We start from the raw sequence: 26,257 nt of genomic DNA, 5'->3' as shown, positions 1-26,257 counted from the left end.
CAATGAAAAGGTGTCAGTCCACACAAGCCATTTCTTCTCCCAAAATGAAAAACTGTATCAATAAAAGCCTGTCCACCTTTTGGATCCTTTGAAATACCTCCCTCTCAATTATCAGCAAAATATGCTGGAAAAAATTGAATCCGTTGTCTCAGCTGCAGCAGTAGTGAGCTGGGAAAGCAAAGTGCTTGGACTTACCATGGGCAGGAAATCCACCTACAGCCCTTTCCAAGAACATAACCAGCCAAATGTTGCTGTCATCTCATTCTGCTGCACCCCAATACATAAAATCACGACCAACACACAAAGTTCTTGCAGCTTTTGGATGGGAACTGAAAACTTCCATTGTCTCTGTGATTTGCTCATGGACATAGAAGCTGTAACCTTTGGACCCTACACATTAAAACAACCTTTTATTTTTAGCCCCGAGAAAAGGTCCATTATACAGAGATGTGTAGCAAGAACAGCTCTTGAAATAAATAGAAAAAGTTATTTATTTATTTATTGGAGGAAGCAAGAAGAGGTTCCCAATTTACAAATGCAGTCTGGCTTAAGAACAGTTTTGTTTTCCACTGGTTTGTCATTTTGAACGTTACTCCAGAATCTGGTAGGTATTCCAGCAATACAAGTGATGAAAAGAGGATTTTGGTTTTAAGAGCCCAGGAAAAAAAAAGGACCAAGTTCAACTCCTCCCACAGAGCCAACAGGACAGGATTGAGTGGAGAAGATGGGCAGAAAGTGTCACATATTTGCACGCAGCATTTCAGTGCCAGCGATGGATGCAGGCAAACGAACGATTCCTCCTGGTGAAATGAGCTGTTTCTGTCTTCCTACATGTATTTTCCCAAGTGTTGCAGACAGGGAGGCACAAATAATCTCAAGACTCTTCTGCTGACAACTCTAATAATCTTATTTATTATATGACAAATCTCTTTTCCGCGCTGAAATTGTTATGTCTTGATACCCTCTTCCTCTTTTGTGGTCTGGTGGCTGCCAAAATGAAACAACGGGATGAGAAATGACACTATCAAGATTTGTTAGGCCTTGCTGTGGCTCTTTCCCCTCCTATTTCTCCTGATTCCTGAGGAACTCAGCAGTTGCAGAGGCGGAGGGGGCCATTTCAGGACAGGAAAATATTGCCTGAAGAAGCCCTGCTGCTAAGGAAAAAACCACTCAACCTCTTCTCCTAGGTGCTTCTCTTCTTTAAAAAAAAAACATTCTGTGTATCAAATCTCATCCAAGGGCTGGGGGAAATGAAAGAAATACTTTGAAACAGCTTCAGGTGCCTTGCAACACCTGTTTCTGTGAGACATGAAGGACACAGGCCTCCTTTTGGCTCTTTGAGCTCTTTGGGCTTGGCTCTGCAGCACTGGGGATGAAGGGAGCTACAGCAACTCTATATATTGATATTATTGCTAAGGAGGGATGCCACAAGATGCTATCCAAACTCTAAGGAAGCAATACATTTACAGAAACAACAAACCCTTGCAATCCACTGAGCTGTTTTAAAATCCTTATCAAAGTCTTCACAAAATAAAAGTCCAACCTATGAATACCAAATTAAGTGTGCTGTTTAATCCTATCTACAATAAAAATAGGAGGACAACCCCAAAATACTTCTTGGTGTGATTCCCAGGGGATTGGGTTGCGCTCAGGTCCCTCTGAAAGTGCCAGCCATGGGCTTTAATGGCTACTTTGAGCCCCAGCTACAGCCAAGTCCTGATCTGAGCTGTGCCAGCCCCAGGTGAATGGCATCTCCTTGCCCTCAGGATGCCATTGCTGTGACCATGTCGGGCTGCTCTGCTCTTCCCTCCCCTCTGTGCTCTGTCACAAAGTGGCCAGGTCCACAGCAAGCCTAGAATGCTGAGAGACAGCTTGGGACAGTACAGTTCCAAAAATAATCCCACTCCCACCACTGCGGGGGAAATACTACAAAATCTGCACACTGGATTCCAGCGGCTCATTTCCAAACTGTGCCCCAGGCCTTAACCAACATCATCAGAAAAGGAACAACAAAATTCTCTCCTTCCAGCTAAAACCACCTCATGCTTTCTCTCCTGGGCTTCGGGAACAGAGGTGATGGCTGCACTGGGTGATGGCTACTGGGCTGAAGCACCTGTGCAGAGGCAATCCCATGCCACCTTTGGCCAGGACACAGAAAAATCGATGCCATGTTGGTGCTGGAGGCCATCAAGAACCAGATATTTTACTTCTCTTCTTCTGGATGTCCTCAACCCATGGTGTAAAGGAAGGGGGCGGGGGCAACATCTTTTATTTAAGCAACTTCCTTCTACCTCATATACATAATGAAAACTCCTGAAGGCTTTATGTGTTGATCAAACCAAACTGCAGCAAAAATACAAAGCATGGGGGTAACACAAAAGGGAGACTGAGTAAAAGAGGGAGGAAAAAAGGAACAAACCAAGGAAAGAGTCCCAATCTTGTACCTGATGAGTAGCAAACTGTACAGTATATACATCTTCAACATGTATCATCCTCCCCAAAGAGCAAATGAAAAGAACTTGGTAACACAGAAGGAGGAAAACAAAATATACACCCTGTATTGTATTTGCCATGGAGCAAGCGACATGTTTATATGCTAGTCTTCTCTATAACTTAATGCTGTGTGACAGCATTATTTTTCTTTTCTTTAAATTTACAAAACAAAATATCTATCGAGAAATAATCTAATCATATTGCTCTTCAATACACTTCTGTAGACAAGTAAGACTCGAAGTTATACTTCAGCAAACTGCAGCTATTGGGAGTCCATGAACGGCCACAAAAATCTGCCATTCAAGTCAGTCCTTGGAAGCATTACCATGTGCTGCTGTAATTCAGTATATAAAGGTGCTATATATATATATGTACCTCCCATGTACAGACAACACGTGGTGGAAGGCTTGTCATCACCGCTGAAGCTCAAGAGACTGGTTAACCTCATGTACAGCAGATTCGTTTCCACGTTCCATGCATCTTACATTGACTTCATGAAAATGAGGACACAAATAGGAAGAAAAGCAAAACTTTAGTCAAACACTGCTTTAGAAATGCTGCAGCAGAGGCCAATGTCCTTCAGTAATAGAAACCACTGAATTTCCCTTTTTATCTTTTCTTGGTTTTTTTTTAGTCAAAATAAATCTCAGGGCTAGAGTACAAAGTGCAGGACCGACCCACTTGAGGAAGCAACTTTAAAAACTGTGTTACAACGGCACCATCCCATTCACCAACTGGACCTTCATCTCCTGAAGGCTGTTCATTATCTTCTTCTGGTGACCAACAAGTGTCACTCCCAGACGCCTCAAATCCCTGTGGGAGAAAGCAGACGTTGGTTCCATGGCACACGTCGCTGCGCACACCACGCGCCGCACGCGCTGCTGCTGCTGCTGCTGCCAGTGCCTACCTGTTATCACTGGCAACTGCCAGAGCCAAGTTTAGTTGGCAGGTTTCATTTTCCCCATTTGTAAATTTTTTTCTTTTCTTTTTTTTTTTTTTTTTTTTATGGCTGACAGCACCTCAGAGAGGTGATGTGATTTGAATGAGATCACCTCGCTGGCCAAGGAGAAAGGCCAGACAGTAAAGTGCCAGCATCAGTGCCAGCATCATGTTTGGCCAAGGATTCTGCTAGGCGTGAAAAGTCCTATTTCCAAGAGGAAAGCCAGGTAAGAAAGCCCATGTTGCTGTTTCCTCTTCTCATGGGAGAGGCTGGTATTTGATCTTGGATATGAGCAGTGAGGAGTGAGGTCAATCCGTGCTTTCTTCCTCTTCAGATGAGGGAAAGCCAAAGAAACACAAATGGCAAAAGCCTCGAGCGCGGCCACCATCCTGATGACTCCTTAAAGTCAACAAGAATTAGCAAAGCAGCTCCCCCTTGTGTCTTTGCAAATCTTCCCATAAACCCACATTTGGTTTTGCTTTGGAGAGGTGAATTCTAGATGCCAAGGGCATTTGTGTTGATCCTGCCTACTGGGCTACCACTACAGGAAAGCTGTAAAATAAGACAGTTAATGTAAAATGCAGGATCAGGAGGAAAGATTGTCATCAACTCGACCCTCCAAAATTCAGGTGTATAGATGAAGGTAATCACTTTCATGTGATTCACATGAATGGCATTAAGAGGCACCTCCAGGTTATACAGTTTATCCCATCCAAAGACAGGGGTGGGACAAATCATCTCCTGGAGATAGCACACCAGGATCTTGGGTTATCAATGACATCTCTAAGCCAGGTAAAGCCATCAGTTATGGCAGAGTGTAATTGCAGAAATTTCTTACTCGGTAGAAAAGCGTTAACAAAGAAATTGTAGGAATAAAAGCTCAGCAGAAGCATCAAGACAGTTGCATACATGTTTCCAGCCCAAGACACAGAAACTGTTAGAGAAGCAGGTTGACCATAAGAGATGTGGTGTTTTGTCTGAAGACTTCCACTGATAGAAAAATATCAGTCCCTCACTTTCTACCTCCACACTGGAGTGAATTAAAGATGTTTCTAAGTTGTGCCTTATGGTTCTGCCAATACACTTGTGAATCCCCAAGCTGCCGACACCCTGTGTGCAACTCTTTAGGAGAAAGTTCTGCACCAAAAGCCACAGAGATGTGTTCTTGATCACGCAGCTGCTTTTTAAAACCACACTGCTGCATTCATGCCAAGGCTGGAAATCCCCAGCAACACCTGGGAGCCCAACCATCACCTGAGACACAACTGCAAACCTGGCCTACAGTTCACTGCAGGGCTGCGTGCTGGGCTGCAGGAGAGCACAGGGTGCAAGGAGCACCAAAACATTTTCACACGAGCTACCCACGGAGGTGTGCCTCTCTCAGCAGCTTCACATTCTGGACAGAAACTCCTGTGCAAGTAACAACCAATCTTCCACATTCACAAATTACACAGATGAACGCTGCTTTGAATAAAAAGCAGTCTTGAGTGAAGGCTAATACATTAGCACATAAACTAGTTGGAGCCAAAAGCTACATCTGTACTTCTCCAAGGACTGTCATGTTTTCTGCCTTTTGATTTGGAAAATACCAAGTTTTTTGCTTCAGGCTAAACACATAATTTTATTATTGTACCTTTTTCAGCAATGCTTCTTGATGATGCAAAGGGAAATCATAACGTAAGGGGCACAGAGCAAAGGAGGTCAATGAGACACCTCAGCAGTGCTCCTTACCTGGCAGAGAAAAGGCTGCAGCACCTGCAAAAGGTGTCTACCTTCTCAGGGGGACATGCTTTCATTTCTGCCTCCACTGAATTGTGAAACTAGTTCAGCAAGCCATCTTAATAATGAAGGAAAATGAAGTAATGCTATTGTTACATGCAATTTATTTTATGTACACAGCACAGTTGGAAGTTCACACCAGAGATCAAAAAAAAAAAAAAAGAAACCAAAAAACAAACCAACCCTTGAAACCAACACAGTATAGGACCTGATTTTTAAAAGAGACAACATCCATCTTCCCCCTGCTGAGTCCTGCTCTGCTGGCACTTTTTGAAAAATCAGCTTTTTTTTTTTCCAGGTATCTAAAGTGCAAGCTGAGCTCTTTTGAAAATCCAGTACCACGTATTTCACAGATATATAATTTCTGACACTCTCGCATGTTATGCTGGAAAAAAACAGCCTCAAACTCGGAGAAAAGCATGCATGCCTTGGCCTTTCACACACAGCCCCATCAGTCCAATAAACCCCCCACCCAGTTCACTACACAGCCTTTTTTTCTCACCATATTGAATCCCCTTAACTCAATATCCTTGAGGAGTTTCTCATTGATTTACAAAAGAGAAAGAAGAAAAAAGAGTTTCTGGTTTCAATACATTAACTGCTCATCAGGGATTCAGTCTTTTTTTTTTTTTTTTTGAATATCAAATCCTCTCAAATGTGAAGCCACCAGCCAAAAGCATGGGGGACTCCTCAGAGAGGGGAAAAACACTTTTGTGGGGTCTTGCACCTCAGCAAAGATGAACCAGAAGACACAGCTCCTGAACCAGATGCTTGCCAAGTATAAAAATCAGCAGCTTTATTCAAAAGCCACCTTGCACATATCAAAGACAACTTTCTAAAAACTGCCTAGAGAATGCAGGAGCTTTAATTTTGATGTTTCAAGCATGGCTTACAGCACGTTGCATTCTCCCATGCATCCAGTGCTGAAGCACTTAAAGTAGTTTAAGGCAGAAGACAATTTTTAACAGAACTGGGTGCACAAACCAGCTGGTTTGGGGACAAAAAATCCCCAACAGCTTCTGTGCTGAAGGGCTGAAAGAACAACTGCCTTTAAGCTCCAGTCCAGAGCTCCTTGGCTCCTGTTACTGCAGCCAAATGGAAATTTCACTGGGCTCAGCTCTGCACAGGAGATGTGCAGACACCCTCTGGGGCTTTACAATAAAAATGTGCATTCCCTGCAGGAAAAGGCACAACTGAGACCCGCGGGCACAGGATCCAGGCTGCTCCTTGGTGTGGAAGTGACCTGACCCCTGGTGTTGGGTTCTGAGCGTGCCTCTGCAGTGGAGACCTGTGCACCCATGTGCTGGGTGCTCTCCCTGCTTCAAAATACTTGGCCTCCCCAGCCATGAGACGATTTTTATTCTTATTTTAGGGAGGAAGTTTATCTTTTCACTTCTTTCATTCATGTAGGACTGGAAATTAAAGCAGGCAGGAATTTGAATAACTTGCCAACAAGGTATTAAAAGGCTTTCCTAAGTTGACCAAAAAGCCGAGAAATAAAGGGGAAAATTGGTGTCAGCTCATCCCAAGCAGCCTGTGCACAGCTGCATGCATGCTGCTGTCTTACCACTGCCTTGCATGGAAGCCCATGACAATCCCCTTCCCTGCAATAGCCTCCATTTGCAAGGGTTGAATTCACAGTCTCCATGTTGTAAGAAATAGATTTAAAACATTTTATTTACAAATAGAACTACTTATACACCATGGACCAGTTTGCCAAACACAGTGTAGACTAGGACTGGATTGCCACACAAAATACAACCCCCTCACCAGCCAGTTTAGTCATGCAAGCAAAAGGGCCACAGTCCTGAAAGATCTCCGAGGTCAGCAGCCGCCAGCCTACCACAGGAATTTTGCATTTCCTCTCCCATCCAGGGCAGATCTCACCACTCTTCTGCATGTGGTGTAACTACTGCTGCCCATGCAGACTGGGACTACTCATGGAGTTAGTTAGTTGTCAGTTTGAATGAGGGGAAACAAGAAGAACCTCAAAGACCTTCAGACGATGCTAAAGAGAGAGGAATCCGCTTGCTAGGGACATTTGCATGAAATGAGGACTTAAAAAAATTTGTTTTAAGAGTTCATCTGCTCTTACTCATAATTCCCATTCTACTTGATTACAAGATGAGAATTTGTTAGGAAGCAGACACAGCATCAAAATGCCAGGACTGAGATTTTATGTTAAGAATAAGCATCTAGAGCAGGTGAACTCTTAAATGTTCTTCATCAAGTACAACTTTTAATAAATAATTTATTTTATTTTAGAAGAAAAATATATACAATGCAAAGCAACACAACACATATTATTACAAATATTCAGAGCTCTTCATCTAATAACAAACAACAGGGTGTCCTGAGATTCAGTGAGTACAGATCTTTCAAAAGGTGAAAATATGTAGTCCACATGGTTAGTAATTGGTCCAGTCAAGGGTCAGACTGAAACTCATGTCATGGATCTATCTATTGTTGAGTATTGTCCTGGTAAAGTTATTCTTGCAGTGGATTGAAAGAGCTCCAGACACACTCAAAGTCACTAGGTGGTCCACAAGATTAAAGAGCAGGTCTGGTCCACTGGAAAGGTTCCCTTCAAGTCTGATATCCAGTTGGAAAGAGAGGGTGGAGGGTGAGGCTCCACTTTTCACAAGGTGATTCATCCCTTTGCAAGAATTAGAGCTAAATGTAGAGATCACTCTTTGTTTGAACACATACATTTTCAGGTCTTTGCTTAAGCAGGCAGAGCTTAGGACTTGGGGTGATATCCATCCATCTTAGATTTTTAATCTTTTGCTTTCAGAAATTTGTCACAAATACTACTCTTTTCTGGAATAAATGCATCAAGCCATCAGTTTAAAAGAATCAGAATAGTAATCAGGATTTTGCTTTTCATGCCAGGGGAGGGAGGTTTTTTTTAAAAAAAAAAAAAAGCTGAACATCAACTATCGCAACCAGGTCCTGTAAAGAAGCCACAAGCTGGGCACCCACAATTACGAGTCCTGTCAGTGTCATGGCCAACTCCTCCTACAGCACTAGTAGGTTTTTTCAGTAGATTTTAGAAATTCTTTACATTTGTCATATGTTTTGTCCTGCTTCTTCTGGCAGCAGTTAACCACCTAATTTCTACATCTCTCTCCTGCATGGTTTGAATTTGGCAAAGATCATTTTGGATGATATTTGAAGGCAACCTCTTAAGTTGTAAAGACTGATTTACTGATGTCATTTGGGGAAAGCAAGCTACTTTCAGATGTTCAGATCATCTTTTCACCCAATCCCCCCAAGTCCCAGCTCTGGAATATACAGAACAGTTGCCTCTATTAAAAATGACAAGGAACATTTAACCTGAATTCTCCTTTGTAGAGTACAAAATGTTTTGTTGCTCCCTTTTACAGGGAGAAAAAAATTAAAACCTCCAGAAAACCAACCCCTCTCAGTATATCAACCTTTAAAGAACTTTGCTTGTTCTGGTGTTTATTTTCTGCAGAATCCATGAGAGTCTCAGCTGAGCCCACAGGAGCCATTTTTCTCCCTTACTTTATTTTTTAAGGGCAGGCTGCCAGTTTACATCAGACTGAATTCAGGACTTCATTACAAGACACTTTTCCTCTTAAGCTGCTATGATGGTTTCTCTTTATTCAACAGCTGAGAATCTGCTGTTTTTTTCTTTTTATACTGTTTCTTAGAGGGATGAGAGAAGTTTTGATTTGGATGGGTACTTGGCCTTTTGATTAGTCTTCCACAGGTTTTCCAAAAATAGACCTGAGTGGGGTCAAGCCTTTTTGCCAAGCCACCTCTGCAATGCAAAGGTGTGTGGGCTGACAGAGAAGAACCAAGCAGGCATCTCTGCAAGAATCTCTGTCCACAGGCAGCTGGGGTGAGCAGGGGGAATTTATCTGCTGACATGGATAGCTACCTGGAATAGGTTTCAACATTTTATCAGCTTCAACTGAGATGGAAGATGGATCCATGAAATGCCTCCTTCCAGTTTTAAAAAAAACCAACAAACCCAAAATCTCCCCCAGGCTGCCAGGCATCAGCTCCTTTGCACTGCTCTGCTGTTCTAAAAGCCCAGAAGAAAGCTGGAGCTGAGCAGCTCAGACATGTTGTCTCCACTGGGACCAGCGGGATGACATTTGTGCCAGAGAGGACATCCTGGGACATGGTGAGGGAGCTTTGCAGCTGGTGAGAGTCAGAGCATCTCTGGCAGCTATAATCTTATTTAAAGCCTTTCAAACCAACTTGCCTTTCTGGATAGAACTGTGCAGGTAATTGGTTTCTTGGTTCACTGCCAATCAGAAAAAAACATTTTAAAGCACTTTTTGCATCACCTGAAAAGATTTTGGGGGGACATTTTTAAAATTTCCAGAATACTAAAGAGTAAACATAGAAAAAAAGTTAAATTTTAAAGTCAAATTATGAAATTAACATTTCATAATCTGAAATGTTGCACATTAAGAATTTGAAGGTTAGGAATACTTTTGTCAGCAGCATAGCATGCTAAGAGAGTGCAGGAGGGATAGTAAGATCCCTCTTAAAGTTACACAAGTAAGTAAAATTCTAATTTGCTGTTGAAAATAGCCACTAATTTGGGTTTGAAGTCAACATTTTCTGTGACCCAAACAAAAGCATTTTACTTCTGAGCCTTTCATGTAGAGCTCTTCAAACCACAGAAAATTCTGAAGAGGAACATGGTAGAAGCCTAATTTTCTTCTTTGGCATGACATAATTAAGCCAAACAGCAATAAATCTGTGATGGATTTTAGACAACCTGCATTTTCTACCAGAAGTTGCTCTGGTAATCAGATTGGAGTAGTACTGTGGAGAGGAATGCTCCAATGTTTTTCTTTTCCATAAATTACTACTTCATCCTATCCCCCTTTTCCCCATTCAGCCTCTGGCTAGCTATTTCTGCCATGTGGGCTCTGACCAGCCTGGGGATGGATGCCCTCTTCCTTGGCCCATGTTTGTAGGTTATCAGTCTAAACTGTGGACTCCTCAGAAGCCCAAGTAAAGTGACACAGAATTGCAGGACAAGGCTGGGAAACAACATGTAAGGGTCCCAGGAGCTGTAAAGAGGCTCCAGGTAAGAATCCATGCACCCTGATTCCCCAGACAGCTGCTGGAGAGGACTTCATCCCTAGCTCAGGGTTTTCATGTGAATGTCTGAGAAAAGACTGGATGAGTCCAGGTGTAAGGGGCAAATACTGATGGTATGAGTGGAGCAAATAACATCAGAGTGAGAGCAGAGAGGCTCCTGCACTCCCTCTGTGTGTGTAATGGAAAACTGAACTCCATGGGGATGTCACTGACCTGCCCCACACTCCTGTGCTGTGCGGTGAGCTCCACAGCAAGCACTGTGGCAGACAGGAGGAAATGCTGCAGTTCTGTGGAGTAGGGGAATTTTTCTTGGTTTATTCTTAATCCTCAGAAGCAATTCTGTATGTGCAGTGGCAATCTGCATGTGGTCAGAGGAGACACAACCTTCTCCAAAGCAGCAGAGTGCAATTCTTCCCACTCTGCCTTAATGACTGCAGTAAGCTAAGCTCGAATTAACCCAGCTAGAAAGGCAGGCTTGGAGGGGAGTTTGAGACAGCACAGGCAGCAGCAGGAAAGTACTGACACAATTTCACAAGCAAGGCAGGCAATTAAAGGTGCAGCATAGCAAATTAGCAGCCCTGAGGCATTTACCAAGTCATTTGAAGGCTGTTGCCTCAGCTGCAGTCACACTCACTGCAAAAGCCACGGGCACATTCAGAAGAAAGGGTCTCGCTCAGGAAGCCTGTCCTCTAGAGCTGTGGGTTCCTGATGCTCTTGCACTGCCATCAGCTCTTACCTATTTCTGGTTATGCTGAGTACCATTTCCACACCTTACTGGGCTTCACTGTTCACTTGCTTATATCCAGATCAGCCGTGAATCCAGCTCATCTGCTGTGAAGCCAGGCTGTCTCAGCAGGGACTTGTGCATTTACTGGTAGGGTAGAGGGATTATTTTGTTGGTAATCCCAAATAATCAACTGCTAGTGTGTCAAGAGGATGGCCTGGCAATTACAGAAACTCATGCATTAATTTCTGTGAGTAAAGGAGACAAAATACTGGCTGCCAGTGTAGTAATTGTAAATTTTAGTCTTGCCTGCACTTGTTATCAATAGAGATGCTGTAAAGGAAACTGCTGACTGCAAACACAGGATAATGCTTTCCCTTTCTGCAGCCTCATCCTTACATATTCTTGGATGATTTGTCTTTCTCCTCCCTCCTCCCGTTGCAATTCCAAGAAATGAGGTGAAAATGATCTGGACACTACTCACTCTAGGGTCACCTGAGCCACTGCATCCATTGAGCTGTATCCATTCTCCATGAAGATCTCTGTGTACCGACCCATTTTGATGGCTTCCAGCCACTCACCCACCGACCTGTAGGCACCACTCCCGACTGGACTGTGCTCCACCAACAGGTTTGACACTCTAAAGGTAAGCAAAAACAAAGAAGCAAACAAAATCAGTATTGAGAGATACACGACATGACTCAAGTTGCAGTTTTTTATGGTAAAGATGATTCTTTTACTCCGTTTTCAGTGATTGCTGCAGCCTAAATCCTCCTAGCAGGCTTGATCTGCAATGTATCAAACACAGCACTTCACCTGCAACCTCACCCATTCTTGAGTTAGCTCCTGCCATTTCCAGTCCTCACCACAAGCAGAAAGAGGAGGAGAGGAGTGGCATCCACCCCAGTTACCTCCTGGCCACAAGTAGGCTCCCCCAGTCACTCCCAATTCAGAGTCTTCGCTTTGATGACTCCTGCTTTGCTCTCTTCCTCCACCTTTAAAGCTCATAATTAACTTAAGGCAGTGCAGAGCCTGGAAGCTGAAACCCAAATTACATTTCCCAGCAGCAGCATCGATGGCAGGCAGCTGTTCCCAGTCCAGGGAGCATTACACAGTCCAGGGGCTGCTCCTGCAGAGTCCCTGGGAGGGGGGCTTGGATGGAGACAGCATCCAAGGAGCCTGCAGAGAGCAGCAACGCTCCAGCCACGTTCCAGCCTGCAAACAAGGCACACTCCTGCTCCCCACCCTCCCTCAGAGCCTGCCAGGCAACTGCTCCCTGCTCGGCTATGCCACGCACGGAAGAAGCAATCCAGGCAAATAATAACCCTTCACCACAGCTGGAGCACTGACACAGTACCTGGCACAAGCAGGGCCCACCACCCCACTAATGATGTGCAGAGAGCAGAGAGGCCTTGTCCAAGGTCAGCCAGGAAAGAAACCAGATCTGTTCCCTGCTTTGTAAAAGGGGACACACAGCTAACACCAGCCCTGAGCAAAGATCTTTACCCACAGGTAAAAAAAACATTTTCCAGGTCAGCCTCTGATGGTGGCTATTACACTTAAAAGACTTTCAACTGGAAGGAGAGCTGGGATATTATATTATTATAGCACTTCAGGAGTCTTCATATATTTTATGAGCACATTAGTATTATTTGTTTATTTAATAGCAATGCTGAAGGGTCTAATAAAATGTGAATACTTGCAGTACCAAGAACATAATGGCTTCCCATAACATTTTATACACATGAGAAATTCAAAACTCCTAAGTAATCATAATGAGAAGTGGATTTTCATCACTAATGTCAGGAGGTACCTAGTGATATCATAGCACGCGCTGTAATGTAGAGAGTGACTTCCTCCCTTATTTGCATTAATGAGAATTTCCATAAAGAACACATTACATATATAAAAAAAATCCTTTACAGCTGCTCTATATTGAAATTATGATTCATTTGGAATTACTATGGTCTGGGCACAGCAATCTATGAGAATGGAAGCACAGCTCCAAAGCCTGACTGTTCAGGTGCTTCATCCATATCAAAAATATCCACAGCAGTTCTGAAAAGGAGAGGTTTGGAATTGCATGGACCCATTCATGGAATAAAACATCAGCAAAGCGCTTACCAGCTCAAGGAAATGGTTTCCTGCCTATTTTCCTCATCTGGCATAACAGTTTGGTATAAAAGAGTGCAGGAAACACCATGTAACAGGCCTGGAAAATAACTGTTCTGAGTTGAAAAAAGAGAAACCTCACATATTTTATGCTGTCATAAACCTTTTCCTGCAGGTTTGCTGGCACTGACATTACATCTAATTGCTAATAAGAATAATTTCTTCTTCAGATGGTAAATGGCACATGTAGAATAGCCTGAGGAACCAGATCTAGCTTGTATTTAAAAATTAACAGAAATTTCAGGTTCTTCTCTTTCAGTGCACGAAATGCCATGCACAGGGCCATGCCACCAGAGGGATGCCCAGCTGCAGCAGGGGAGATGTGCCACATGCAGCTGTGCAAGGCTCACTTGGAAGGTGTGGGGACAAATGACCACAAGCTCACAGCAGTACATCTCTTTTGGCCCATACCACCAGTCTAACCTAATTTTATCTCCCTCATTCCTGTTTAAAGAAAACACAACTTTTTTTATCCCTCCTCTGAGAAGAAACTTTCCTGAAGGGCCTTTTCCATGGTTAATCTGGGGAACTCCACTGCCGTCAATGAAACAGCAATAATATACATATATACATACATACATACATATATATATATATATATATTTATATATATATTTATATATAACTTCCTTATGACCTTGAAAGGGACTGTGTGATTAGCAACACTGATGGCTCGGAAGTAAATGTGTGCTCACAGTGAAAATAGAAAAAGCCTCTCCAAGCCTCTCCTTAGCTCTTTCTTCCCAAGTGCAGCTTTATTTCTTGATTGTGTTTATCTTACTTGTAGCTGTGTAGCTATTCAGATTCATGTTTAAATACAAACTGGCTGTTCTATTCACTTCATGTGGTTTTAGCAAAGGGTTTGTGTACAGTACTTTGGTAACCAGAGACCTGCTCTTCCAATTACCACAACTCTCACGACCTATACTGGTGGCTAGCATGCCTGGGAATAGTTGTGGAAGGATGTACCTGGACATCCATAAGCTTTGCACATCCTAAGAGTTTCCCCAAGAGGTGCTTTTCATTTGTATTACCAAGATAAAGTCAACAGGCAGATAATTGGAGCAGTATTTACTATCTAGCTCGTGCACTCGAGCCTTGCCTTCTCTAACCTTGCAGTAGAGCACAGATAGTTTTGTCACAGACAAAGTACTGCTGAAACTCCTGTTTCTGAAAGACAGACCACTGTAATTTTCTTTGTGGTAGCAGCACTGCATTTGGGGTGAGTGAATTGCTCATTTGGCTGCAACAGAAAAAGTTGATATGAGTCAACTCCCCTGGACATAACAAAGCTGCAGGAACATTCCCCCAAGAGCACACACTCAGGCCAAATAATCAGAGGGAATCCAGCCCTAGGGGTGGGTGCTCAGACAAGGAGCTTGCTCTGAGAAATGGTTCTGGGCTGAGTCTGTACCTGCTTGATGCATTAACCAAGGTCTTGAGGCTGCTGGGGTTCCGGATGAGCTTGTCCAACATGCTGACAATTTCGTCAAACTTGGGCCGGCTGTTGCGGTCCTTCTGCCAGCAGTCGAGCATCAGCTGGTAGAGAGCAGCGGGGCAGTCCATGGGACTTGGCAGGCGATAGCCTTCCTCCACGGCCTTAATCACCTGCAGGACACAAAACACAAGGCTTTTCTTCCCCTCATCTTTTGCCCAAATGCAAGCTGACTTTAACACAGAACTTTGGGATCAGCAATACGCTCACAAAAAATCCAGCCACCCCCCAGCTCTGCACACTCAGTAAGCAAACTCAGTGAGCCCCTCTGTCTTTCATATTTCCCATGGGATGTGTTGAATAACTTTATTTTTAGCCATTGCAAAATGAATCTAGATAGCCAAGGCACTGCTGCAACTGGGGGGCAGATTGCCTGGTTGCACTTGTTCAAAGCTCAGTTGTGGTCTCTATGTTATATACCAGGAAACTCCTGAAGCCTATGCTAAATCCATGAAAAAGAGCCTACAGGGCTTTCTGGCATCTTCTTGGAGTGCAGTGATTTTGTTTATTCAGATGTTGGCTTCTTTTTAAATGAAAAGGCATGTGCTAGACCACAAATTTGTATTACAGTAATAAAAGTCTGACTGTATTTCAAAAGAGACTTTGAATGCTAATTGATGGATGGATTCAAGGCAGAGGCAGAACAACCATCTCATATATCATTCAATACTGTCTGGGTCTAGTAGTTTCTTAGTGTGGCCACATTTCTGCCAGGAATTTAAAATGTCAGCCCAAGAGTATGTAAATTAAAACCAGGGGAGTTGTTGCACTGATTTCAAATACAAACCATCTATGGTTTTAAATCTAAAACAAGTGATATGCATGTGTGTTGCCTGCCCTCTTGAAAGGCAGAAATTAATAAATGAGGGCAGAATTGAGGAAGGCAACTTGTTTTCCCCAGTTTGGGGCAGATCTGTGGCAGGGCTTTAAGCCCACAGCTCCCATTTTGAACCATTACAATTTTCAGGAGAATGCAGCTTGTGTTTCAAGCCACAAGGTTTTGTGTCTGTGCCAAGGGAGTCATGGCAGCCCATCTTCACACCCTCCACTCCCAAGATTCCTTGATGAAAAGGAGCTGGAAGAAGGTATTTGCTATGACCACATGAAAACCACATGTGTTCACTGTCCACTCCAAAGACTACCTTAAATGCCATTCACTCATTTCACAATTTGAAAACATCCTGTGTTGAAAAAGAAGACTCTGTGATTAGCATGGGAATTGCTGTCTTAGTCTTTAGTGGCTAGATGAGTAGTACAGGATGAGCTGTGTCAGGCTAGCACTGCATTTCAGAAAGCTTCAAAATTCAAAATGGATTGGTTTTAAATTGTCCTCCTCCATTTTAGAGCATTTTTCTAAGTGTCAGAGCCGCAGGAATGAGCCAGACTGACTGAGCAGCAGTAGTAGGAACTTCAGCCTCTCTGAGGATGTACATAGCAGAGAAGCAGTTAGGTGAGGCTTCAGCATCTCCTCCAAGGGTAAAAAGCACAGCAGAAGATCTGCGCCACAACATGTGCAGTCCTTTTCTGCCCATCTGAGATTTTATCTTTCAGTGGAGCAGTTGTACCACTCTCCACCCAACCTACACTTGCAAGGAGATCTCTTCTATGGCCTGGCTGCTGCTCCCAGCTCCACCACATTGTGCTATTTATACTCTCTGTTCTTCACACCATGCTTTTCAGTTGGACCCTGATTCCAAATTTGCAGCTGCCCTATAAAGAAAAAAAGCTTCAGTGTGGCACAGCCATGAGAATGCTATTTGCTGTGTCCATGTCTGTATTTATAACAATAATGGGTCATCCTCCAACTGTAGCAGAAAGAAAATAGTAGCAAGACAGGGAGCAGACCATCTGGCACCAGATCAGAATATCTGAACTATATCTGCAGTGGGGTTATGCGTGCTGGATATTCCTGGCAGTAACATCACAATCAATAGCGTTAACTCAATTTACAGGATGTCATCCGTGCTGGTGATACAATGTAAATGGTATCAAAATGCTGCAAGAAGCTGGGATGCTGAAATAGAAAATAGACTCTTGCATCTGAAGGTGCCTTCAGGCCTCTAGCAGTAAGGGTAGCAAAAAAACCGAAACAAGAAAGACTGAGTCACTTGCAGCCACCACAGTGATTAGAAAATAAGAAAACAGGACATTTGCTGCTCCATTCATTGGTGTGCTTACTGATTTGTAAGACTTGCAGATTTAGAATTTGCACCTAAGGAGGCATTTTTGTCTCTCTTCCTCTTCTGGACGAGTACTATTCAGACTGGGGTGACTGAACTGGACGTTTAGGAGAGGACAATTTGGGATAGTCTATTCCAGTAAAGCAAAGCAACACTCAGTGGTGTTTTCATAGATTCACCAGTCTGAACACTAAAAATCAACCACCATGATTATTTAGCTTATCAACCTGTGCAACACAGGCCACAATATTCCTCTGCATAATTTCTGCATCAAAGCCTTATCTTGTGGTCAAGCCAAAGCATATTTTTAGAGGGCCATCCAGAAACTAGCATGACTTTAAAATGTGATTTGTATCCTTAAAACATTTTCTGCCCTTTTGCACTTCACCTCCTTTAAAGCAAGCCATCTGTAACAGGGTGAGAATAATTTTGCTCATCATGAGCTGTGCTTGAAAATGATGTGCTTTAATTACAAGCCATACAACAAGAAACTCTTGTGCAACAGAGTCCAGAATTTATGTGATCCCTTTTTTCTCTGCACAAAAGCCAGTGCTGTATCTAACACCACTGACTCTTCTGTCAACACAAGCAGAGGAGGAAAGAAGAGGAGGCCTTCAGGAGCTGAAGGAGGAAGAATTGCACGAGAAATATGTCACAGCGCTGAATTAAGTTCCTATGCCACTACCATCCAGGCACTTACCATCTGCACAAAGGGCAGAGGCAAGTAACAGAGAGGTTACACAAGCAAAGCCTAAGCAGGAACTGATGCTCATAAACATCTCAGTAATCTTTTGTTTTCTGCTTTCATTCCAGGCAAGTCTGTGCCCCACAGAACATGGAGGCATTTGGGCTTTTTGGAACAGTTCTGTAAAGTGTGGATGCTCACAGTGCTGTGATTCAGACAAGGGACTCCCCTGGCCACAGACCATTACCTCCCTGGCACCAGCCTCAATCTTAGCCTGGCATTTACGGAACAACATCTGTGCTGTGCCAGTACATCAGCATTAAAGACAGTTACAGCACTCAGTGTGAACGCAAAAGCTTGGCTCTCAACTCCTGCATTCTCTGCACAGACTATGGAAGCAAGTCCCTGTATTTGATTAAGATAAATCCCTGTGTAGGTACATGCTGCTTTACTGAACTTCTTGCAAATGTGACAGGCTCAGCAATGCAGGAGCAGTGGGGCATTCATGCCAAACAGTGTGTTCAGGTCCCTGGCAAGGAGCACGGCATGACCATCTCAAAGGTACCACTCGTTTCCACGCCTGGACTCAAAGTGAGATGAGACAGCAGCTCAGTGTGACAGGTAGTAACATCCACTGATGGCAAAGGCTTGCTAACAAAACTCAGGGAGAGCAGAACGCTCAGCCAGAGCTCTTGCTGCCAGTGAAACAGAAGAAAATTGCTGGAATAGGAACACTGCTCAAAAAAAGCAGAAAGGATGAAACACCCAGTGTTGTGACCAGAGGAAACCCTTCCAGCAGCAGGATCTCCACAGGTAGCAGGGCTGCCCCACATGCCCCGTTGGTGAATGTGACCTCACGACTAGCTGGCATTCTCAGAGACCTTTGCAAATCATTGTTCTCAGAGATGTGAAGAGGAAGGAAGGACCTAGAAAATCTGGCTACCCCAGGCTTAAATGTTTTTAGCCTTAGACAAAGACAGATGTTGATGGTGAGCTCAGGGTAGAATGCAGCCCTGCAGTAGGATCAAAAGATCCTTACCCAGGCCAGGACTGGAGCTGCAGTCAGGTGGGAGAGAGTATTCCCAGGCATCTCACTGTTTGGAGGTGCTTCAGAGGGTGGCCACGAGGTCAGAGACTCAAGGGGGCACTGGAACCGAGGAGCAAGGGGACACAACTCAAAGGGGACTGTACAAATGAATGAGAGCTGTGCTAGCACAGACTTACAAGATGTTCACAACTGGAGCAGAACTATTCTCTTGAGATCAGCAATGCAAGAACGACCAAGGCTCTTGGAACTCTGTGGACTGCTGTCACTAGATCAAATCACCCAGCTTTTCTGCCGAGAAACAAAGCCCTCACCAGGACTCTCTTGGGTTTCTGCTTTATGTGGCTGCAGGGGTTTGAACACACAACTGAAATGCTGCCAGTTTATCAGCATCTATCCCCTGGCAGGCCTTTGTCATTAAGCAGAGGAGGGACAGGCTCCAGCTCTAACAGCATTAGTGAAGCTCCAGCGGGCTGCTGGGGGAAGCAGGCTTGCCTCCGTGCAGACACATTTCCCTCTGTGCACAGCCTGTTCTGGGCTGCTGCAAAAAAGCCAGCATCAAAGGGGAGGGAGGATCATTCTGTCTGGCATGGGGCAGCAAAGCCATTCTTACAGCAGCTCTCCTCCTCCAGTCCCCATTCTGCCTCTCTGACAGCAGAATGAGTGCTGGGCCCCCAAAGTCCTGTCACACAGCAGCTCTGGCACGTGCTTACATCTTGGTTTGTCATCTCCCAGTAAGGCCTCTCGCCGTAGGACATCACCTCCCACATCACGATGCCGTAGCTCCAGACGTCGCTGGCAGATGTGAATTTGCGGAAGGCGATCGCTTCAGGCGCTGTCCATCGAATGGGGATCTTCCCTCCCTGAATGGAAAAGAAATGGAGAAAAATCCCAAAAAAATAGATTGCAGAGGAGGGCAGAGAACACGCGAAAAAAGTCGAAACAGCTCTTCTCAGAGCACCAAGGGATGTTATTTTCTCTCTAGAAAGAGACATCGAATTTTAAAGTAAATCTGTTTGACAGCATGGGGCCCCTTTCCACATTATCTCAGCCCATAAGCATTTGTAGGCTGCCTACTAATTGGCTGTCCTGAAGGTTTGTTGTTTGAATGTTGTTTGAATGCTGGGACATGTATAGGATCAACATCTCAATTATGTTGCACGGGTTGGTAAGGGAATACAGTTCCTCCATTTCTGAGAGCGAGCGGGGGAGGAATAGACAGTTCTGAGGCTGAGGAAGACTTTGATCTAACGAGGGCTTCATGCAAATTGCTGCGGAAGTAATTCCCTTTTTTTCTTTTTTCTTTTTTTTAATGCAGTCCTGGTCCTGCAGAGAGATCTGTGTAGCAGGCACAGAAATCTGTGTGCGCAAAGACCAGCCGGCTTAGCCGCTGCTGTGGGACTCAAAATGATGCCACAGCTGTCAAATGTGCTCTGCTGTTTCCTTTTCTCCTCTCTATCATTTTAGAAATCAAACTTCAGATCAGCTCTGAGAAGGGAAAGGGGAGGGAAAGGAGAGTCTGGATTAAGGAATACTTTTCTCATTGGGTTTAAAGAGCTGTCTCTCTTGATTTATATTAAAAAACATTTTGCTGTGAAGTCCCTTCCTCTACGTGTTGAGCTAAATATTGGAAGGTCTCCCTGAATGCCCCCTAACAGTGTTTGTTATTGGAAAAAGACAGGATTTGGAACACATTTTCAAAGCAACTTTTTAAAAGTCTCTTCTTCCCATAATTACTTATTCACAAGCTGAGCAGTGCATGCCTTAAGTGAAGGGCCAGATTCTCAGCAGTGCCAATTAGCACATGGCAGCACATGGGAGCCACAGCAGGGCTGGCCAAGAGCCCTTCAGCCTGCAGGGAAGTGCCAGTCCAGCTGTGCACTGGCTCCCATCATGGGGCCGTGACTGACAAAAGCTGGAAGGCCTTTCCAAGATGTCCACAGGAACAGGGAACATGACTCAAGAGAGCTCCCACCACCCTCAAAACAATACCCTTGGAAAAACACAGTAATAAGACATGCCCAAGGAGTGCCAATCACTGCCATTAATATTGGAGGCTCTCTCCAAGTCTGTGCTGTTGAAGGTGGGTCCTGCCCACTCCCTCTCTCCAGTGCCAGTGCCCTGTGGGCAGAGCAGGGGCAGAGCACCGAGGCTGGATTCTTGGGTTGGGAGAAATTACTCTCAGCAGGTAATGCTGAGGGCAGTGTGCATTATTTACAGTGGGCACTCATTACACACTTAACAATGTTTTAAAAGGGTGAAATTGTTCAGAAGACCATGGCTTACATCACAGGATGGGTGCCTGAGCAAAGCAATTGCTCTTTCTTCCCTTTGGTATTCACCAAAGAGGACAGAATAGAGCTTGGAAGCATGGCAACTTTGCAAAGTTTGCTACTTGACTCATGTACCCTACTTAAACTTCAGAGTTGTTAGTTAAACTCTGTGTTATTTAAACTCTGTGTTATATAAACCCCCACTATAAATTAAAGGTATTTGCAAAATTAATCTGGTGACAATTAACTGTTATCACCTGATCTAACCCTCTTGCTCAGTTTAGAGGCTCTGGATACGTAGAAACTCTTTGCTAGAGAGCCTGAACAGCAAAATTTGGCAAGAAATAAGTTTCTCTTGAGCTCAATCAGTTTGGCATCCCCATAACTGACCCTGGTTGTGTACGCCGCTTCAGGGTCATCCTCCAGGACTCTGGAGAGGCCGAAGTCTGACACCTTGCAGACCAAGTTGCTGTTGATCAGGATGTTCCTGGCAGCCAGATCTCTGTGCACGTAACCCATGTCAGACAGGTACTTCATCCCGGAGGCGATGCCTCGCAGCATCCCGACCAGCTGGATGACGGTGAACTGCCCATCATTCTTCTGCAAAAGGAAGGAGACTTTTGATGAGCTCAGAGCCTCTGCACCCACAGCATTGTGTGTGCAGGAATAAAAATGCAAAGGCAAGTCTCCAAGGAAGGGAACCAGGAAAATTAATAATTCATTACTCTCATGCTCTGACCATGAAGCTTTTCTAAGTTTCACTGTTTAGATTAAGATCTCTAGAGACAAAGCTAAGGAAATGTAGTTCTTTTAACTTGAGATCAAGGAATGAGCTGCATCTACTGGTGGCTGATAGAGAGACTGTGAGTGGATCAAACACATGTGTACAAGGTGTATAAGGGCACCAGGCTGGGCTGTTTCTCAGTCAGGCAACTGAACGGCACCAAGTTGCATGGAAGTCCTACCTGCAGGGGTTCATGAACACTTTGAGGGGGCAGGAGCCCTTCCCCATGTTGCCACATTGCATTTCTAACCACTTCCCTCACTCTCCCTTCTCCAGCTCTTACATTTCATGGAAAAACTCTGACAAGTCTGGGGTTTGCTATGCTGCAGTACGGGTCTGCTCCTGAACCACACCACATTTTGCAGGCTAAGTTAATACCTTCCACTGCCTTCTGAAATAAATGTAATATCCTCCAATTTATTCTTACCTGTTTCTATCATTGCATGCCCCAGGTCCTTCATGATGCTGTGTAAATGCAGATCAAAGAGACAACTGAGCTACTCCTGCCCCTGGACAGCACCAACACCCAGAAAACATTTTCATTGATATGAACCATCTACAAAGAACCCAAAACAAGTCCCCAGGTCCCCCTGGAAAAAGGATCTAAGAAATACCTTTAAAAATGTATCCAGAGAGCCATTCTCCATGTATTCAGTCACTATCATTACTGGTTTGCCTAGAATAAAAAAGTGCATGAGTTTTTTAGGAATTTATCTAAAAACCATGAGCAATAAAAAAGTCTTTTAATAGTATCTCTGCATCTGGATATACAGCCACGCAACACTAAATCTACACCAAGACACTGCTGTCCCAGCAGGACGACAGATGTTGTTCCCAGAATTTATAGAGAAGTAGGGAAATTGAGGAGGAGTGGATTAAAAACTAATACCATATTATAGGTGGGGTACCAAGCCCCAGACTGTTTAGATGATGATTGAGAAGGATGCTGTAGGCTGAAGCCAGGCAGTTCTTGTCTCCACCAACAAGCTTAAAGCTTGCAGAGGCCAAAATGCACACAGCAAATTCTTTGGATCCTTCCCTCAAGCTTCAACACCCTGAAGTAACAACAGGAGCCCAACAAGAGCAACAAGGATGATCTGAAGCTTGGGCTTGGTAGCCATCAAAACTGAGGAAAGGATGGGATTGCATTCCTTGTAATTCAAGTGACTACCCTTGCAAACACATCTGGAAGTAAGAGAAGGAATATTTACACTGCAGAACAAAAGCTCATTAAGTGTGGAATGAGTGCAAGTGGAAATCAAAGTAAAAGTTCTTAACAAAAGACCTGGTGTCCTATTGTTGACAGGAATAATAATGTTTTTCCAAATCTGTTTGATTAATTTTCATGCCCGAGTCATTTTAATGGTAATTATATATAGTTTTTGCTCAGTTTTTAAATCTAATTTCTCGCTAGCTTGCCACAATGGCGTAGCAATAATTAATGTGGTGTGCTCCAGCCCTTGTAAATTCAATGAAATCTTATAAGAACATGTAAATTATTTTTTATTTAAATCAATTTCCATTAGCTAGCACAAAGCACAGACAGAAGAGAAGCTGTCAGTTATTTGTAAAGTGCATTATAAATGTCTTTTATAGAAATGATCAACAGGAGCTGCTGTGTGTCATAACATGCACATGAAGGTAAATACTAAAAATCAGTGCATGTCCTACCCTTTAGATAGATCTTAATTTTCCCATTTTTGATTTCCTTAACTATTTTGCCTAATTTACTGCTTAATTATGTACATAACAAAGGTAATTGTGAACTTGTCAGTCAAAATATTCCTTGCTGTGCAAACATTACCTTTGCAGCAGGAAGGACCTGTGCTGCTACAATTCTTTTGCGTTACTCTCACAACTGTTGCCCAAGCTTGAAACTCACCCAAAATATGACTTTTGATATGAGAAATGCACCTTGGGACCATGAAAAATATTGCCGAATAATCCCAAATGAAAGATGGGCCCCACCTTTAAGGATGGTGGCCATCTGTCTACACACAGCATGGGCTGAACGTAGGAGGGAGGAGAGATCTCGGGGGCTGTTGCTGTTGGATGGCAAACATGTCAGTGACTTTGCAGGGAAGAAAACTCCAGGGATATCTCAAATGTTAATGTTTTGTTTTGATTTTAAAAGCCAAACACACAACTGTAGCATGAGGTCCCTTATCTCTGACACTTCAAGGCAGCGTTGCAGTGAGAATGGTGTCTTGTTATGCCACCACCCTGGGGAACCTCCTCCAGACTCCTGCCTTTGGATGCCACCAGAGAAAAAAACAGCAAGATTTCTGGCACTTATGTTTCATTATCTGACTGCTGCAGGTTGGCAGCAATCATGGAATAAATTAACCCCATCTCCAAGAGCATGGAAATAAGGACACAAATAGATAACTTTCAACAAAGGAAATTAAAAGTAAACATCAGCCCTTCCAAAGTGCTGGGCTGATTCTCTGTGCCACTAGGGCTTCCTTCTGCTGGCATTACATGGTCATAAAATATATGTGGATGGCACTCATGTCAGTGGTGTGCACATTGCATCAGTGCAACCAAATGGGATGCAAATGAAAACTGCCACTACCTTTGTAAAGCAGAAATAGCAAAGGGTTAGTCTGCAAGATGACAATGAGCATGATTAGTCCAAATTAACTAAGGTGTGCATTTGAACTATATCGGTTAAATACAATTATATTTTCATTAAGAATTAAAAATGGCCTAATTTAATTCAATTTAACCTAATTTGCTACCAAGGTAAATCACGATGCAGCAAAGACCCTAAAGATTTTACCCTAAAGATCTGATTCTACAAAAGGCCAATGACTGAGATACTGAAGGGTAAAAGAAGTTAAATACTTAGAGATTCATAAAAATTGCTTTGGTGCATGTAAAAGAAAAGGGAAAACCTATGAAGATGCTACAGATGTGTGCTGGAAAAAAAATTTGAGTGCAGTAAGCAAATATTTACTGAGCTAATGAGAAGCTCTGGGTGCACACTGAATCCAAACTCTAGATTCTCCAAGTCCAATTTAGAAGCAGGGCTCCCTGTGTTTCCACAGCTTTTGGAGCAGACAGCCACTTTATATAAAAGGCAGCTTGCTAGGGAGGCACATTCTCACTTAAAGTGGAATTTCCAACCATCCCCTGAGGCCCCAGCAGCCAGAAGGACTCAGGCCAATGCCAGTAGCAGCCGTCATGGATGTATAATCATCACTTGCTCTTTGCCCAGTATTCCACATTCCTGCAGGGCTACAAATTGGAGCTCTTACACAGGTTGTCCCCAAGAGATTTTGGTATTTATTAAAATTTTGGGAGAAATCCATTTTGGTTATTTTTTTCTTAAAAGTTTCAGGAAATGCAATTTCAAAGAAAAATGCAAGAGAAGGCTGCTGATTACAAAACAGCATTGATTTTGTGGAGATTACAAGGACAAACAGCTGGAGCCTCTGTACCTTCTCTATTGCAGCTCTGGAAAAGAGCTAATGTTGGAGATGCTTCCTCTGAGGAATGACAAATGGTACTGAGAGCAGCACGTGGCCCCAAATGCCACCATCGGAACAGCAGCAGCTCAGCAAGCTCTGACACTGCCAAGCATGAAGGCAAGAGGGGAGACAGCCATTCACACCTGTGAGGCTGGTGCTTCTACACTTAAAACACAACTTAAAATAAAGAAGTAGTTATTTATTTTAGAGTTTAGAATTAGCTAACAAAATAATCCTTGATGCAAATAATGTAGGTCCTCCAAGGCTCTAAAATGGATGAGCAACAACAACTCGACACATTTTCCACAGGCTCAGCACAGCACAAACAGCCTTGTGCTGGGCAATTTGGATGTGCTGTTGTTTTCCCTGCCCTTATCTTTAGTGCGTACCGTAATCTGGAGAAGAATTGGGCTGGAAAAGTTACAGAAGGCTGTTTTGCTAACTGAGCAGTCAGACCTCAGTAACTCTCAATCCCTCCCATATGCCAGCACCATGGGCAACTACTATCAGGGGCATCTCCAGCAGATTCCAGAGGGAGTTTGTTTTAATTGTGGTTTTATACATTCCTGACATCTTCACCTACAGTCCTGTTCTTCTTCCCTGCTTCTGGAAAGGAACACTTATTCTGGAGAAATGATGAGAAGTGCATTCAGAACAGGCATCACCTAAGGCTCTCTCCCTTAACCAACTCTCCCAAAGCCAGAGCTCACAGCGAGCAGCCCACAGCAAGTTGTACCTACTTTTTGTGACGACACCTTCCAGGTGGATGATGTTGGGGTGGTCAAATTGTCCCATGATGCTTGCTTCTCCCAAGAAATCTCTCCTCTGTTTCTCTGTGTAGCCCACCTTCAGGGTTTTGATAGCCACTGGAAACTCACGCTTCCCCTGCAGCTTCAGCCTCCCACTGCAGACTTCGCCAAATTCACCTGCAGAAGAAAATGAGGATACCAAAGGAACACATGATGTGCCTGTGTCTACAGGATGCAGCACAGCCTTGGCTGATGGAAAGCACAAACAGCTGCCCTGCATTCATGGATATGGACTGCTGAACATTGCAGTGATGACTATCTCCAGCAGCCACTGCACCACAAGCCAAGTAATTCATAAGCACAAGAAAACTTAG

The 26,257-nt window shown here is 43.8% G+C and overlaps 1 protein-coding gene across 7 annotated transcripts in view; it reads right to left on the bottom strand.

Annotated features, from left to right (window-relative positions):
- Positions 1-391: 391 nt before the first annotated feature.
- Positions 392-26,257, bottom strand: part of EPHA5 (EPH receptor A5) — a 192,867-nt gene continuing 167,001 nt past the window's right edge. For 5 of the 7 annotated variants that reach the window (XM_054295779.1, XM_054295781.1, XM_054295780.1 and 2 more), the window contains 7 exons: positions 25,875-26,060; positions 22,276-22,337; positions 21,268-21,477; positions 19,318-19,467; positions 14,614-14,807; positions 11,512-11,667; positions 392-3,306 (listed from right to left, as the gene is read on the bottom strand). In XM_054295779.1, coding sequence (XP_054151754.1) covers positions 3,201-3,306; positions 11,512-11,667; positions 14,614-14,807; positions 19,318-19,467; positions 21,268-21,477; positions 22,276-22,337; positions 25,875-26,060 — 1,064 coding nt within the window. In that variant the 3' untranslated portion in view covers positions 392-3,200. Of the gene's footprint in view, positions 3,307-6,871; positions 7,869-11,511; positions 11,668-14,613; positions 14,808-19,317; positions 19,468-21,267; positions 21,478-22,275; positions 22,338-25,874; positions 26,061-26,257 lie in introns of those variants that run through there. The other 2 variants (XM_054295775.1, XM_054295776.1) reach the window with 1 other exon arrangement.

The sequence above is a fragment of the Melozone crissalis genome, unplaced genomic scaffold, assembly GCF_028551555.1.
Source record: "Melozone crissalis strain CALT ecotype California unplaced genomic scaffold, PUWL_Pcris_2 ptg000006l_1, whole genome shotgun sequence".
NCBI lineage: Eukaryota > Metazoa > Chordata > Aves > Passeriformes > Passerellidae > Melozone > Melozone crissalis.
The sequence above is the reverse complement of the archived record's forward strand: the minus strand, read 5'-3'. Positions and strand labels throughout refer to the sequence as shown.